Source organism: Schistocerca piceifrons, chromosome 5 (genome assembly GCF_021461385.2).
Source record: "Schistocerca piceifrons isolate TAMUIC-IGC-003096 chromosome 5, iqSchPice1.1, whole genome shotgun sequence".
In the NCBI taxonomy this organism is placed as follows: domain Eukaryota; kingdom Metazoa; phylum Arthropoda; class Insecta; order Orthoptera; family Acrididae; genus Schistocerca; species Schistocerca piceifrons.
This window is the reverse complement of record NC_060142.1, coordinates 106,191,618-106,208,199: the sequence shown is the minus strand read 5'-3', so window position 1 is coordinate 106,208,199 and position 16,582 is coordinate 106,191,618. Positions and strand designations below refer to the sequence as shown.

Here is a 16,582-nt window from a genome sequence, read left to right as displayed (position 1 = left end):
AGAAGCACTTGTAGTGCATGTCCTCAATTATTTGGTAGATGTATTCCAATCTCGGTTTCCCCCTTCAGTTTTTACCGTCTACAGGTCCCTCCAGTACCATCGAAGTTATTCTGTGATGTCTTAACGGATATCCTACCATCCTGTCCCTTCTTCTTGCCAAAGTTTTCAATCTGTTTCTTTCCTCGCCGATTCTCTGTAGAACCTCCTCTTTCCTACCTTATCAGTCTACCTAATTTTCAACATTCCTCTGTAGCACCACATCTCAAATGCTTTCATTCATTTCTTTTCGGTTTTCCCACAGTCCATGTCTCACTACTATAGAATGCTGTGCTCCAAAATACAGTCTCAGGAATTCCTTCCTCATATTAAGGTCTAGCTTGTAACAAGCAGACTTTTCTTGGCGAGGAATGCCATTTTTGCCAGTTGGGTTTTTATGTCCTCTTGCTCCATCCGTAGTGGGTTATTCTGCTGCCTAGGTAACAGAATTCCTTAACTTCGCCTACTTTGTGATCACGATTCCTGATGTTATGTTTCTCACTGTTCCCATTTCTGCTACTTCTCATTACTTTCGTCTTCCTTCGATTTATTCTAAATTCATATTATGTATTCATTAGACTGTCACTCCATTCAGCAGATCATGTAATTTTTCTTCACTTTCAGTTAGGATAACAATGACATCAGCGAATCTTATCACTGATATCGTTTCAACTTTAATTTTAATTCCACTCTCGAAACTTCCATATATTTCCTTCACTGCTGCTTTGGTGTATAGACTGAACAGCAGGGGTGAAAGACTACATCCTTGTCTTACACACTTTTTAATCTGTGTACTTCGTCCTTGATATTCTACTCTTATTGTTATCTCTTGGCTATTGTACATATTGTATATTATCCATCTTACCCTATATCTTACCCCTATTTTTCTCAGAACTGCGAACATCTTGCACCATTTTACATTGTCGAACGCTTTCTCCTGGTGGACAGATCCATTGAACGTGTCTTGATTTTTCTTTAGTCTTGCTTCCATTATCAACCACAACGTCAGCAAGGCTTCCCAGGTGCCTTTACCATTCCTAAAGCCAAACCGATCGTCATGTAACACACGCAAAGTTTTCTTTTCTATTCTTCTGTACATTATTCTTGTCAGCAGCTTGGATGCATGAACTGTTAAGCTGATTGTGCGATAATTCTCGCACTTTCTGGTTCCTACACTCTTCAGGAGTGTGTGGATGATATTTTTGCAAAAGTCAATGGCCAGACTCATACATTCTACACACCAACATGAATAGACGTTTTGTTGCCACTTCTGCCAATTATTTTAGAATTTCTGATGGGGAAATTATCGATCCCTTTGGCTTATTCGATCATAAGTCTTCCTAAACTCCGTTAAATGATGATTCTAATACTGGATCTTCCACCTCTTCCATCACATCAGGCAATTCCCCCTCCCCGCCCCCTCTCCCAATAGAGGCCGTCAATTTACTCATTCCAAACATCAGTTCTCTCCTCTACATTTACCAGTGGAATTCACATTGCAATGATAATGTTATCACTGTTGCTTTTAATTTCATCGAAGATTCTTTGCACTTTTCTATATGCTGAGTCAGTCCTTCTGACAATTTATTTTTCGATTTCTTCACGTTTCTCATGCGGCCGTTTCCCCCTAGCTTCCCTGCACTTCTTATTTCATTTATAAGTGACTTGTATTTCTGTATTCCAAAATTTCCCTGAACACCTTTGTCCTTCCTTCTTTCATCGATCAACTGAAGTATTTCTTCTGTTACACGTAGTTTCTTCGCAGTTACCTTCTTTGTACCTATGTTTTTCTTTCCAACTCCTGTGACTGCCATTTTGAGAGATGTCAGTTCCTCTTCGTTTAAACGGCCACCTGAGATGTTCCTTATAGCAGTATCTATAGCCTCTGAAAACTTCAAGCATATCTCTACATTTCTTAGTACTTTCATATCCCACTTTTTTACGATTCTTGCTGACTAATCTCTTAAACTTCAGCGTACTCCATTACTACTAAATTGTGATTTGAGTCTATATCTGCTCAAGGTACGCCTTACAATCCAGTATCTGCTTTCAGAATCTCTGCCTGGCCATGATGTAATGTAGCTGAAATCTTCCTGTATATCCTCGCCTTTTCCACGTGCATCTTCTGTTCTTGTGATTCTTGAACGGAGTATTCATTATTACTAGCTGAAACTTATTGCAGAACTCAATAGTCTTTCTCCTCTCTCATTTCTAGTACCAAGCCCATATTCTCCAGTAAACCTTCCTTCTACCCCTTCGAGTGCAGCTGCATTCGAATAGCCCATGTCCACTGGATTTTCATTTCCCTTTATGTAGTGCATCACCTATTTTCAGCATCCTTACATACTTTCACTGTCTCCTCATCTTCAGCTTGTAACATTGCCATACATACCTCAGCTATCGTTGTCGGTTTTGGTTTGCTGTCGATTCTGACAACCCTATCATTGAACTGCTCACAGTAACTCATCTCTGCCCTACCTCCCTATTCACACGAATCCCATTTTCTGATACTGTTGATACTACCAGATATTCATCTCACCAGAAATCCTTGTCTTCTTTCCATTTCACTTCCCTGACACTCACTATATCTACACTGAGCCTTAGCATTATCCTTTTCCGATTTTCTAGCTTTCCTACCACGTTCAAACGTCTGACATTAACGTTGACTTTACTCTTTCTCCCCCTTGGCAGTCTCCTCCCGGAGATATATATGGAGGGGGGGGTAGTCTGAAATCTTTTGCCAATGGAGAAATCATCATGACAGTTTTTCAGTTACGGGCCACATGTGTGGATACACATTATGTGTCTTTAATGCAACGGTTTCCATTGCCCCCTGCATGTTGTTGATCTTTGCTCATTCTTCCACCTTTAGGGGCAGTTTCCCACCGCAAGAGCAAGATAGCGTCCTGAACCTCAGCAGTGGTGATGATGTGAGAACAATATAATGGATTGAAGGTTTGAACGAAGTTTGTGTTAGGGAAGGCACTGGACTTAGGTAGTCCATCTAGCTGTGGTAGTCGCAACGCTAGAGTGGTGTAATGGCTCGAAGGTCTGCCTAGCAAGCAGCAGACCTGGGTTCAAGTCTTGGCTGTGCCGCAAATTGTAATTCATTGCATCGGCTTCCATCCTTATCGAAGACAAAGGAAGATAACTTGGGAGATGTAGCGCACACTTCTTGGTAAGTATGTGCGGCTCGCACCCGGGACTGGGCTGTTACCGTTCTTGAAAAGGTTGTCATGAGTTTTCAGGCACGCTGAATGTTGGATAACTCCAACTGTGTGGCGGGCGGGGGGAGGGGGAGGATCGTAAATTACGTTGTGTAAGTAATTAGCAAACTGACGTCAGTAAAATGGCGTTCGCTCAAGAGCGGTGTGAGCGACTACAACATGGTACCAAAAGTCGAACTTGGAGTGCACATCATCACCAGTATCCACTGCACGAGTTGCCATATATCCTGCATTGACGAACATATGAGACGATGCTCATCAGTATCCTCACTCTGACAGCGAATACATGACGGTCATTTAATCAGTCCAGTACAATGAAGTCGCTGGTTCGTCAGGCTTTTACCGTTCACGACGCGGTACCATAGGGCTCGTGCATCCGGTGGAAGGAAAGGTACATGGATGTTCTTCAACGCTCTTGTCCAATGAATAACTGGGCGGAGGCTCTCCAACATATTGCAGGGAGGGGAGGGGATGCATTGCGAAAACAATCTGTAAAACTGTTTCAGCCATGGTGCGCTCGTGTTCGGAAGAGCATCGTGTATGTGGCTGTGTATGGGTGACGTGGAAGAGCTGTGCAACACCTTATCGTAGTAGTTAATTATAAAGCAGATCTGCTGGCTTTAACATCGACGGGACCTTCTGCTGAAGTGGGGTGAAAGTGTTGTAACGGACCTTAAAGATGGTTCCTGCTGATATTAAGTACCCAATGGCCACCTGAAATTGTCGCCCTAGGACCATTGGCAAAGAGAAGATTTGGGTAACGAGTTCTAGCTTGGGCACAACACTAGTGTTGCCGTAGGCCACTGGCTAGACTTTATTCAAGCTGTAGCGGCGATTCTGTTGTATGTGGGCTCATATTACCTGAAGCAAACAGCGGTAGGCCTACGCCGCCATACGATAGGTATTTCCAGTGAATGTGATACCCAGGTAATGGAATTTGTCCATTGTGAGGAACGACAGTGCCCTTTTGTCCTGGAGGCCACTACCAAAGTTCATAACCGCTGATTTGGCTACATTGAGGATGTTTCCAGAGGATCTTCCATACTGTCGGATCCATGCAATGGTGTATTGTATTTCTGTAGGTGAAAGTGCCAGGAGTAGGATGTCATCCACTTACGCCTGGCAATGGAAAGTATGGCTGTGTAGGCCCCTAGACCACAGATGCACTACTCAGTTAGTTACGGTCTATTGCCTCGCTGTTGAGGTACAAGTGTGTGGAAGAGGGTGTGGAAGAGTGACTGGGAGTGACAGACAAGAAGCTGCATCCGGTAGAGCCCACAACGTGGACACGGCATACCTCCTTCCAGCCACACAGGTGGGATGAGGATTTCCTCACTCATCTTCCTATTGGACACAGCTCTCTAAGCGTGGCTTCTTGCTGTGGCCAGAGGACTCTTCAATGTACGGTGCTTGTGGCGTTCAGATCACTGTACGACACTTTTTAGAAGGCTGTTTTATTTTCAGACCAGAAGAGAGGGGCTGATATGCCAACAGACCTGCCGTCTCTTTTAAGTGACAGTCAAACGAATGTGGTCAGAGATTTTATGTTTCCTAAACTTTTAGGGAGCCTTTTTTAAAGTGTTAAAATGGTGAATGGCTCACCCAGGTTTTCGTGTGGTCAGATAGTGACATTTCTCTAAGCTGTTATTTTATCTCTTCTCTCGTATTTTTTGTTTTACTTTCCGTTTTATCATCTTTAAGGTATTTTACAACTGGCTGACCATTGTTTCTCGTATGTGGTCAGCAAGTCACAGTTCTCTATTTTAGCTGCTCTGTCGTTTTATCTAGGTGCTTCAGTCCGGAACCATGCTGTTACTACTTCGCAGGTTCGAATCAAGCCTCAGGCATGGATGTGTGTGATATCCTTAATTAGTTTTAGGTAGTTCTAAGTCTTGGGGACTGATGACCTCAGATGTTAAGTCCAATAGTGCTTAGAGTCATTTGAACCATTTCGTTTTATCTGTGTTTTGATCCGATATATATCACCTTTTACCTTTTCTCCACTATATTACGGCATGTAAGATTGTGTGGATCAACACAAATAAGGTGGGAGTGAGTGATTGAGTGTCGTTTTGTGGCTTTACAATTTTAGATATTTTCTTGACATTCGTTTCTTTTAATATTTTAAGGACGCTGATAAACTCGCCACTGAATGCCCTTGAACTTCAAACACACACACACATACATAATCACACACATTTGCTTCACTGAAGAGTGATTTTGGAACTCCACCTTGCACAGAAATTCCAGGCTTATGGAGCTCCTTTCGCATTTTATTTATTTATTTACATTTTTTTTGTGCTAACAGGGTTTGCAAGTGCGCCATTGAATTTTGTAGCGAGTTTTGGAGATGTCTTCTTATTTTTCGTGAAAATCCTTCTCACGGCCTTCCGTCATGTTCACTTAAACACACTTTATCCAGGTGTGATCTATCCGATGATGTATTTCCTTTTCCTGTATGCGATATAAATCTTCAATATGATGCCTCTTGAAATACCAAACACTTCAGCCGCCTGCGTTATGGAGGCACCGACCGTGCAAGCACGACGGATTAGAATTCTCTTAGCTCCAACATAATGCACCCTCAACTACACAGAACATTGTTCAGGCCGCGACTGACACGTGCAACATGTTGGGGACATTATAAATGTGCTGTTTGTGGTGAAATACAGCAATGAAACCTGTAGGCTTCGCTAGCATCTGCATTCATGTTAATTATTTTTTCGACTCGCTTCGGACTTTGCGCTCGACGAGAGATTCGCGATACGTGCATGCTAAGTAAAGGGCCAAAGGTACAGAGTAATTTCTGTAAAATCTAATTGGGATTCCATCCGCACCGGGCGATGTATTTGTTTTCAACACTTTCAGTTGTTTCCCTGCCCTAGAGATGCCTATTTCTGTGTCCTCCATACGAGAGCCTGTTCGACTATCAAACGATGGTATGTCTGTACGATCCTTCTTATGAACGATTTCTTTCTTTTTGTTATCTTCTACTGTTACACCAGACTGACCAATGGCTCACTGGGTAGAAGCCATCGATCAGCTTAGCCGTTTTACTTAGGACCAGAGTTTTCTTGGGTTCTCGGCTAAATCCTTTGCTGATGTATGACGGTGGTCGTTGTCGTATGCTTCGTCCATAGCTCTTTTTACCCACGCATACCTCTATTAACTATTGCCAGTCGTCATTCGCTCATTCTCTTTTGAACCGAGAGTGCAGCGATCTTCGTTCCTAAACATTTTCCAAAGCTGTTGTTAAACCACGGTGGATTTTTCCGTCCTTAATCCACTTTCTCGGCATTGATCTCCAGAGCGCGATTTGAAAAACCGTTTAAACTTTGCCAATAATTCCTCCTCTACTTTCATGATATCAGTTCTAAATGGTCTCCACTCATTGTCTAAGACGGATGCTAGCAACTGCCTATCAGCTCCTTCTACCAAAAATACTCTCTTAACCATCTTGACTGATTTATTAACTTTAGTAACCATAGTCGCTATGATGACATCACGGTCATTAATCCCTGTCCCTATACTGACACCGTCGATAAGATCAGTCCTCTTGAAGCTACAAGGTCTAAAATGTTTCCATTATGTGTGAACTGTCGCTCTAACTATTCAAAACAGTTTTTGGAAAAAAATGTTGGAAAGTATTTCGCAAGAATTCCTGTCCGCACCCTCTGTAATGAATCTGTAGACGTCCCAATCTATACTCGGTCGGTTATAGTCATCTCCAACTAATACTGAATGATCTGGGTATTCCCACGATACTGAGCACAGACATTCTTTGAATGATTCTAAAACTGTTACGGCGTCATCGGATGGCCGGTAAAAACATCCAACATCTAATTTGGTTTCACCTAGATCTGTTACACGTATCCAGCTAACTTCACTGTCACGCTCAAAATCCATCACATTAGACACAATATTTTCTTAAACTGCAGTGAACACTCATCCCCTCATGCCATCTAACCCCTCTTTCCGATATACCTTCCATGACTCGTTATAAATTTCAGAGCTTTCTACCTTGGGTTTCAGCCAACTCTTATTCCTGATAATAATTAGAGTCCGACACTGTGGGAATCAGTAAATTCGCTGACTTTCCACGAATACTTGGACAATTTACTGATAAAGTTTTGGCAGTTGCGTGTCTTTACCCTGAACCTGGTCAGATTTCGTTATCTGGATGTCCACTGGCGAGTGTTCATCAGAGTGCCTCAAATCACGGCCGAGCCTAAAAAACCCACATGTGCATTCCATAAGTACTCTACTACCCGAGCAGCTGCTTCCTCTATGTAGCACACCCCTGGTCTATCAACAGAAGCCTACAACTCTCCACCCAATAACGCAGGTCCAGAAAATCTACAGCCAAGACCGTTGAAGATTCAACGAAGACTTTTTTTTGGGACCCTCCACTCAGTTCCAAACCAAAAGACGCCAACAAACTCTGAGAACAACGCTGCGTGCACACCATGTGTGAGGCTAGCAGCCTTCACCACTTCTGCCAGCTGCCCATATGAACTGAGGGCGGCCTTAGAACCCAAGCAGCAGACCTCACTGGTACTGACATAAGCGTCCTGTACGCTTGATAGCCGCAGGGAGGGCCTCGCGTGCAGCTCAGATGATGCCTCATGATAGACACACCGAGTGCACTCTGGCTTTCTTTTCGGCCTTGAATGTTACTTACTTAAAAGGCTTCATAACGCACCTAACATTGGAGCTCCCAATAACTGGCAAACGCTTCACCCCGTGTGCCTGGTCAGACCCTGCTGAAGGAGCCAGTCACAGGGTGAATGGGCGAGTCTAAATGGCCAGCCTCCATACTGACCCTCCGCCTGGAGCAATGTGAATGCATTACAACCAGCCACTCAGACTGCAGTGATGGCGGATCACCCCGTTGGGTCCACTAGGAGATGCCTCAATGGCAGAGCCTGTGAGCTAAACAAGAGACACCTGAAGTGTCCTATGTCATATGCCAGATGCTCCGCCACTGCTGCATCTCAGGAAGCAGCCTGAAGATGCCTGACCGTACCCAAAAGCTGCTTCAGCTGTTTACACACTATGGACAGCCTCTCCTGCATCCACACACAGCATGCGGGCGTCCTTTCCATCCCAGCACTAGTAAGAAAACACAGAAAGAGCTAAATACGTAACTTGAAGTAGCAGACGAGTGTAGGAACCTGACTGGGCTGAAACAAACTGTTGCTGGCTCTTCAAAACAAACAAATGAATAACAACTGCGCCACAGGCAGCCGGAAGTTACAGTTTAAGCCTCTAGCTGTCTCCTGCTATACACCTGCAGACAGCAAGCTGCCTATTTAACTCTTTTTGTGTTTCCTTACCAGTTTAACTCTTAAGTTGCAAGCACGTCTTTTTTTTTTATTTTGGGAGGTGCATATATACATGCACATATAAATGCATTTACATGTATGTATTTATGTGTATCTACATAAATATACACATGGATATATGTATATGTGCTCTTTGAGGCAAAAAACGACGCACCATGAAGGAATTATCCAAATGGGATGGAAATTAGTAGATGTGATGCACATGTAGAGACAAACTTCGTGTTCTGCCTTACGGCAGGTCTTGTGAAGGGGGAAGCCTCGTCAGAGAGGTCCACCACATGAACGTCTAGGGAAGTAATTCCAGTGGTGGTTTCCCGTTGCCTTCCACTGATGATGATGAAATGATAATGATGACAAAACAACACCCAGTCCCTGAGCGGAGAAAATCTCCGACCCAACCGGGAATCGAACCCGGGCCCCTTGCCGTGACAGACCACCGTGCTGACCACTCGGCTATCACGGGCAGACCATGTAGAGACAAACAAATAATTTCAGAAAAATTGGAAGATTTATTCTAGAGACAGGGCACACTGACCCCAATCAATAACGCATTGGTCCACCTCTGGCCCTTATGCAAGGAGCTGTTCAGCTTGGCACTGGTTTACAGGGTTGTTGGGTGTCCTCCTGATGGATATCGGGCCAAATTCTGTCCAATTGGCGCGTTAGACTGTCGAAACCCAGAGATGGTTGCAGAGCCTTGCCTATAATGCCCCAAACATTCTCAGTTGGGGAGAGATGGATGATTGAAGTTCCAGAACCATGGGTGGCCTGTGCAGCGAACCAACGACGAAACCGTGCTGCAGAGACAAGGCTATTGGTAGTACCACCGGAACGTGATACCGCGATCACTGTCAGAGATCCCTTCTCCACCTTCAAGTGAATATACCTCCCTCAGAATGCATTTCCGGCCATATACCTACATTACTTTTTCTTGTTCCTTGTATTCCCAGGGATTATGTCTTGCAGTTTGTCCCCTCTTAACAAGATCAGTCTGTACATTGTTAACAGTACTGGTCCTATAACATTCTTCAGGGGTACTCCAGAAATAACCTTCAATACTGTTGATCTTGTACCGTTAAGAATAAAGAATTAAGTTATTTCTTATAAAAAATCTTGAATCCAGGCCCAAAAACATGCAAGTTTGCTGAAACTTGCTTCTCTATTATGGACACTGACGAATTGTATCTGTCTGTGACAGACGATCCAGGACTGCGGGCAAGAGATGGTGGACGTGATTGGGGAGACGGTGGACCGCGGTGAGTCGGTGGAGGTGCGCGAGCTGATAGCACGGTTCACCACTGACGTCATCTCCTCCGTCGCCTTCGGTCAGGAGTGCAACTGCCAGCGGAACCCAGACCACGAGTTCCGGCAGTGGGGACGCAAGATCTTTGAGCCCACTTGGCAAGCAGCCATCTCTTTCGTTCTGAACTTCGTCAGCCCAACATTAATGGAGTATCTAAGGTGAGACCTGCAACGCTCCGTTCCACCAGAGGAATCTCTTTGATATGAGGAGCCTCAAGGCGCCATAGATAAGAGTCTAGTACCATGCTCCAGAGGGTACCTGTTCAAATCCTCACCCACTTACGCAGATTTAGCTTTTCTGTAGTTTCTCTATATCCCTTAGAGCAAACGTCAGAAAGATTCCTTTAGAAAGACACGTCTGAAATCGCTTCCCAATTCAAGCTTTCGTTTCGTCTGTCGTGTCTTGTTTGTCAATAGAACATTAAATCCTAATCGTCCTCTTTCAGAGTTTGGATGTGATGGACAACACTCTGCATATCACAAACATGGCGCATCCCCTTTGTGTTGCTGCCGAATTCACTTCCCAGGGTCTCAAAAGTAATGTTTTGAAGTTACGTCCATTTCACGACGTCTTCATGGACTATTAATGCTTCTATACACTAATCGTGGAGATACTGGTCTTGCTAGAAAAAGTAAATTCTTATGGCTTTGCACTACTTCACTGTGTATCGCTGCCTACAGGGTGTTTTCATGACAGTGATCCAAACATTCAAGAATGATGCGAAGAGCATGTCTGCCAGTTTGAGATTCTAAAAACAGCCAAGCCGACAGTTATGAAGTCAAGAAGTGTTGTGGGATAACTCAGCCTGTGGAACATGAAAGCCTACAAATCTTTGTTTGTACAAAGCAATAAACTCAACTGTTCTATACTTTGTGGTTAACATCATGTAGTCATTGAATATATCAGGAGAGTGAAACAAGCAACTTTCACTCATTTTACCATTTCGTGCGCTCTTAGAATATGACCGTATTGATGTTCGGTGGGGTTCCTTACTTCAAATCTTTGTTCAACTATATGTGGTTGGTCACTTTGGTGCGCTAACTTCTTTGAGACGAGAGTTATGCAGAGATTAAGTTATCTCTGGCGATTACCTCCATGGGCATCTCTGACTGGAAGGTGTCGTACTTTCTTATCCATCTTCTGGGGCTTCGTCAAATTCGCATCGCCCGATGTGCAGCGGGACGGAGTGCTATGTTGTTGCAATACCGTGCTCAGAGCCGATTTACCTTCCTCATTTCGTTCTTTCTGGTTACAAGTCACTAATTGTTCTTCGACAGTGGTTCTGCTAAAACTGTGTTGAAACAAACAGCCGCAATCTTGGGGCGTAACTGTGGAATGATCAGAACATGGCCCTCAAGCCACCCTGGTGTTACAGTAATTGCTTTTCTGTTCTGATGATTTTGTCTCACCACGGACAAGGCATGGCTGACGCCATTAACTTAACGACCGAGAACGGAGGCGTTTGCGTAGAGTTGTAGTGCTAACAAGAAAAAAAAAGGAAAGAAAAAAAAACAAGTCGGCATGGAAATAACCGCAGAAATCAACGTAGGACGTACAACGAACGTATCCGTTAGGACAGTCAAGCGAAAAGTGGCGGCAGACAACCGACGCGAGTGTCTTTGCTAACAGCACGACATCGCCTGCAGCTCCCCTCCTGGGCCTGTAACCATATTGGTTGGACCCTAGACGACTGGCAAACCGTGGCCCTGTCAGATGAGTGCCGATGTTAGTTGTTAAAATCTGATGATAGGGTTCAAGTGTGGCTCACACCCCACAAAGCCATGGTCCCGAGCTGTCAATAAGGCACTGTGCAAGCTGGCGGTGGCTTCGTAATGATATGGACTATGTTTATATTGAGTGGACCGAGTTCTCTGCTCAAACTGATCCAATCACTGACTGACAGTGGTTATGTTTGGCAACTTGGAGACCATTTTCAGCCATTCACGGACTTCACGCTAACAAACAACGAAGAAATTTTGATGGACGATAATGTGCCATGTCACCAGGACACAACTGTTGGCGATTGGTCTGAAAAACGTCCTGGACAGTTCGAGCGAATGTTATGGCTACCTATCGAACGTTTATGGGACATAATGGAGAGGTCAGTTTGTGTAGAAAATCCTTCACTAGCAACACCTTCGTTGTTATGGACGGCTGTAGAGGCTTCCTCCTTACATAATTTTCGTGTATGAAGTCACTTTCATCTGGGGCAGAATGCTCAACGGATGTAGGAGTTATATGTCTCTACTGGTCTCGTCGCCCATGGGTTTTTAAAGCCTACTTTTCCTTTTGCGTCCTTCACAATAGAATGCACACGCTAAAGTCATATACATCCTCTGAGTACGTTTGCCATTCTCACTGGTGATGCACATTTCATGGTCAGTAATGTATTAAGAGATCGCTAAAGGAAACAAAACTGCCACATGACTTCACCATAACCGACCATGAAATCTCAAACAGCCGACGTTTGTTTATAGTTATCGGCATTACCTGAACACTATCAACAGAAATCTGCTTGGATTGCGTCCATCTGGCGATTAGACTTTTCTTGACCCCACACTATGGAACAAATGGACATGGGCTTGCTAGCAGTCATGTGCAAGCACACATCGTTCTTCCTGCCACTGTAGTACGAATGGTTCACAGTCTTTTCTCGCTTCTTGTTAATCTTCACAAACTAAGTAACTTGTCTCTTACATTGGCCACTGTGTATAAAATGTGGGATATGTTAGGTAAGTAATCTCCTTCCACAGTGGAAAAGGAGGAATTGTTGATAGAATCTTTGCTTTAAGCCGGCCGGACTGGCCGAGCGGTTCTAGGAGCTGCAGTCCGGAACCGCGCGACCGCTACGGTCGCAGGTGCGAATCCTGCCTCGGACATGGACTTGTGTGGTGTCCTTAGGTTAGTTAGGTTTAAGTAGTTCTAAGTTCTAGGGGACTGATGACCTCAGAAGTTAAGTCCCATAGTGCTCAGAGCCATTTGAATTTTTTTTGCTTTAATAATAAATAACTTATATTTCTTTTCTAGAATCAAGGGAGGAGGATCGAACGTCAGCAAATATTTCCAGCAGATGGTTGCAGACACTGTCGCTTACAGAGAGAAGAACAACCTTAGAAGAAAAGACTTCATGGACCTTCTCATTCAGCTCAAAAACAAGGGTTACGTCGACTCTGACAAAGGAGAGACAGTGGAGAATGGACAGCAGAAAGGAGTAGGCACCACCGACAGTAAGTTCCTCTTCTTCTTTTTCTCGTTAGTGTTTACCTGCACACACGCAGTGCCCTCTCTTTCTGAGGGCCTTCTTCTTTTGTGCCTTTGTCCCGATCGGCGCAGGGTCTGCACATCCACATCCACATATCCTTCCTTTCATCATACCATTAGCCCTCCAAGACGAAATATTTGCTCCTCAACTGTCTGTTTGTAGTGATGTTCACATAAAAGTGAGCAACGTTTTCTAAATGTTTGCGAATCGTATAACTGAGGCAGGAATTGGGTACCAGCCCGTTATTCACCTAGACGAATGCGGGAAACCGCAAAAAAGAACCACATCCAGGCTCCCCAGCACACCGTCCCTCATCATTAATCCGCCAGGCAGAAACGATCCGGGACCGCCGCACCTCCTATCCTGGTATCAACGCCATAACGTGCACGGCTATCCGAACAGGTGGTCTCTGCCTGACAGTACAAAGACTTCGTTACATGACAGTAACTTCTACATATTCTCTGTGTGTCTACGAATCACATAACTGATGATTGTGTCTTCTATTGTTTGTGAGTCGTGATTCCGTAGTTTGTATGAGAACTTGAGTGAAATAAAGAGATAACCCTAAACCCTCAATTTAGTAAGAATTAGGGTCGTTGCGTTATCTGTTGTGGTTTCGAATGCAGGACATGCTAGTAATCAGTACCACCATAAATTACTGCCTACTAGATAAATTGTTTTGTCTTACTGTATTTATGATCTTGACTTTGAATGTAACAAGACATATAACAAGCAGAAAAGCAACATACTTTCTTGTGGGTTAGTACTTCCTTTTGCTGACCCCTCCCTATATGGAACCAGTTTATCATTCAGTTTAACTAAAATTAAACTCCGTCCGATCAGGCCTTGGAAGGCCCAACGGTACCGTCCGGCCACCGTGTCGTCCTCAGACAACAGGCGTCACTGGATGCGGATATGGAAGGGTATGTGGTCAGCACACCGCTCTCCCGGCCGTATGTCAGTTTACGAGACTAGAGCCGCTACTTCTCAATTAAGTAGCTCCTCAGTTTCCCTCACAAAGGCTGAGTGCATCCCGCTTGCCAGACCGTATGGTCACCCATCCAAGTGGTGGCCCAGCCCGACAGCGTTTAACTTCAGTGATCTGACGGGAACCGGTGTCACCACGGTGGCAAGGCCGTTGCCGTTCGGTTTAACACTTGTAGGAACCCTCCTGTAACAATAAGCGGACATCCCAGAATATCAGCTCAACTGTTATTAATGGGTCGTTAATTCTCTCATGGCTCCGCGCACCTTGCAACCTCCCCAATATATTTGTCTCTCAATTAGAATTATATTAATACCGTCAGCTGCTGACGGGCGTTGATACATATCAATGGGGACAGAACAAAATGTGTGCCCCGACCAGGACTCGAACCCAGGATCTCCTGCTTACAAGGTAGACGCTCTATCCATCTTTTTTTTCCAATACAATGTCAGGTTATCACCTTTGCTGACATACATTTTGTTGTACTACCGCATAAATAGTGTCTACAATGTCCATATGTTGACAAATAGTGCCTAATTAGAAAATTATGTAATTAAGGAAATGAATAAAACAGAAACGCCGAAATGAAAGACATGAAGACATTGCGGAAAGTACAAATGCAAAAGAAACGTGCTCCTGTAGCAATGAAATGAAATTCGTGTCGGGGGCGACACCTGTTCACGACCCGACGTTCGATATAGCAAGAGAGCCATCTGTCGACTCGTTCTTCAGAGATTGGTGTTAGACTGGGTCGTCTTCTCGAAATTAACTAAGGGTCCGTAAGTGTGATCGATGTCTATCTCGGCTTCTTCGTCTGTCTCATCTCTCACCCGTCACACCCCATCTGGCCGGCGGGTCGGTAAATGTAAGTCGCAAGTAATTAGCGAAGTCTTGCCCATATTTCTTATGCTGTTGCAGCTTCGTGTTTCAATCCAGGAGAAAATGCCAAAAATCAATTTTGTCCTTTTCCGATTCGTTATACACGTAGCCCGCCACCATTCCCCGTACCCATGTCACTGCATTGGTTTTTTGGACGGGAAAATAAGATTCTTAGGGGAACAAAAGTGTGTCTGGTGAAATTGTGTGAGGGGCGGAGCGTAACAGGAACGCCAATATCTGTTGTGCCAAGTGCCACACTGGAGCCGTCCCACCACATGCTAAACGATGTTCATCAGTGTCCACTGTTGGGCAGCCTAAACATAGTGGAGTGTCTGCCAAAAGAATCGCGTGTCGCCGTTGATTCGTTGCGAACTTCCTATTTACCACCACATACCATGTTGAGCGTACCGACGTTGGGAGGTAAACGTTCCGTATAACGCGCCATATCTGTCGCCAGTTCTTGTCTAGGTACTTCTTTTCCAGGGTATTCCTGGGACACCGGCGCAGTAAGAGTTGGTATACATCTCGCGTCGTCGGTAGTCGTGTTGTTGGGAAGGAATCTCTGACATAGCTAAGCTCAAAAAAAAAAAAAAAAGAGACTTGAAATGTGACAGCTTCGGTGAAATATGGCCCACATTGACTGGGGGCAGCATTGAAGTGGGCACTAGGACATCGGCCAACGCACCCGAGATATTGCGAAACTGACCGCGCCAATGTCGGAAAATCGTACTGACGAATAACGCCCGTGCCTTTTCATATACGTTCACTAGACCAAGTCCACCCTCTCCAGGTGGTAGCGTAAGTGTTGTGTATTGGACCTTAAACAGGTGTCCCACACTCACGTAGGTTCCGAAAGTTGCTTGTATCCGTGATGCCATTGTGCGCGTTAAAGGCAGGACATGCGCCACGTGAATGAGTCTCGTGCTAGGTATACGTTAACATAGGTCACCCTCTGAATCATATCCAACGCTCTTAATATCAGCACCATTGTCCGCATCAGCTTCAATATGCGTCGGTAGTTTTCCGCTGCTGTCCGCTGCACATCCGTATGGAACGTAATACCTAGGCATTTTATGGTCTTAACTAACATGAGCGGGCCTTCCTCCCCCGGTTGTAATCCTCTACCGACATTCATGCAACGTGATTTCTGTAGATTACACACGCTTCCTGCCGCCATCCCGTATCGCTGTATCCATGCCAACGCCGTACGTACTTCTTCGCCTGTCCGTGCCACCAGCATCACATCGTCAGCATAAGCGCGGCAATGAAAGGTCAGTTGTGGCAACGGCACTCCCTCCAACAGTCTTCGGAGACCATATAGACTGGGTTCCAAAGCCATTGCATACAAAAATATCGAAAGGGGGCAACCTTGACGAACTGACCTTGAAATAACAATGTAGTCAGTGCCCCGTCCATTCACCGAGACCTTTGATCGCACGCCGTGTAACAGTCGCATGATCACTAGAATGAAGGCCTGTGGGATTCCCAGTCTGCCCATCACCGCATGCAAAAAGGTATGATCCACTCTGTCGAACGCATGCTCGA

The 16,582-nt window shown here is 44.8% G+C and overlaps 1 protein-coding gene across 1 annotated transcript in view; it reads left to right on the top strand.

Moving 5' to 3' along the window:
* Positions 1 to 16,582, top strand: part of LOC124798571 (cytochrome P450 6k1-like) — a 63,929-nt gene that overhangs the window by 28,584 nt on the left and 18,763 nt on the right. The window contains exons 4-5 of the mRNA XM_047262032.1: positions 9,807 to 10,069; positions 12,939 to 13,138. Coding sequence (XP_047117988.1) covers positions 9,807 to 10,069; positions 12,939 to 13,138 — 463 coding nt within the window. The remainder of the gene's footprint in view (positions 1 to 9,806; positions 10,070 to 12,938; positions 13,139 to 16,582) is intronic.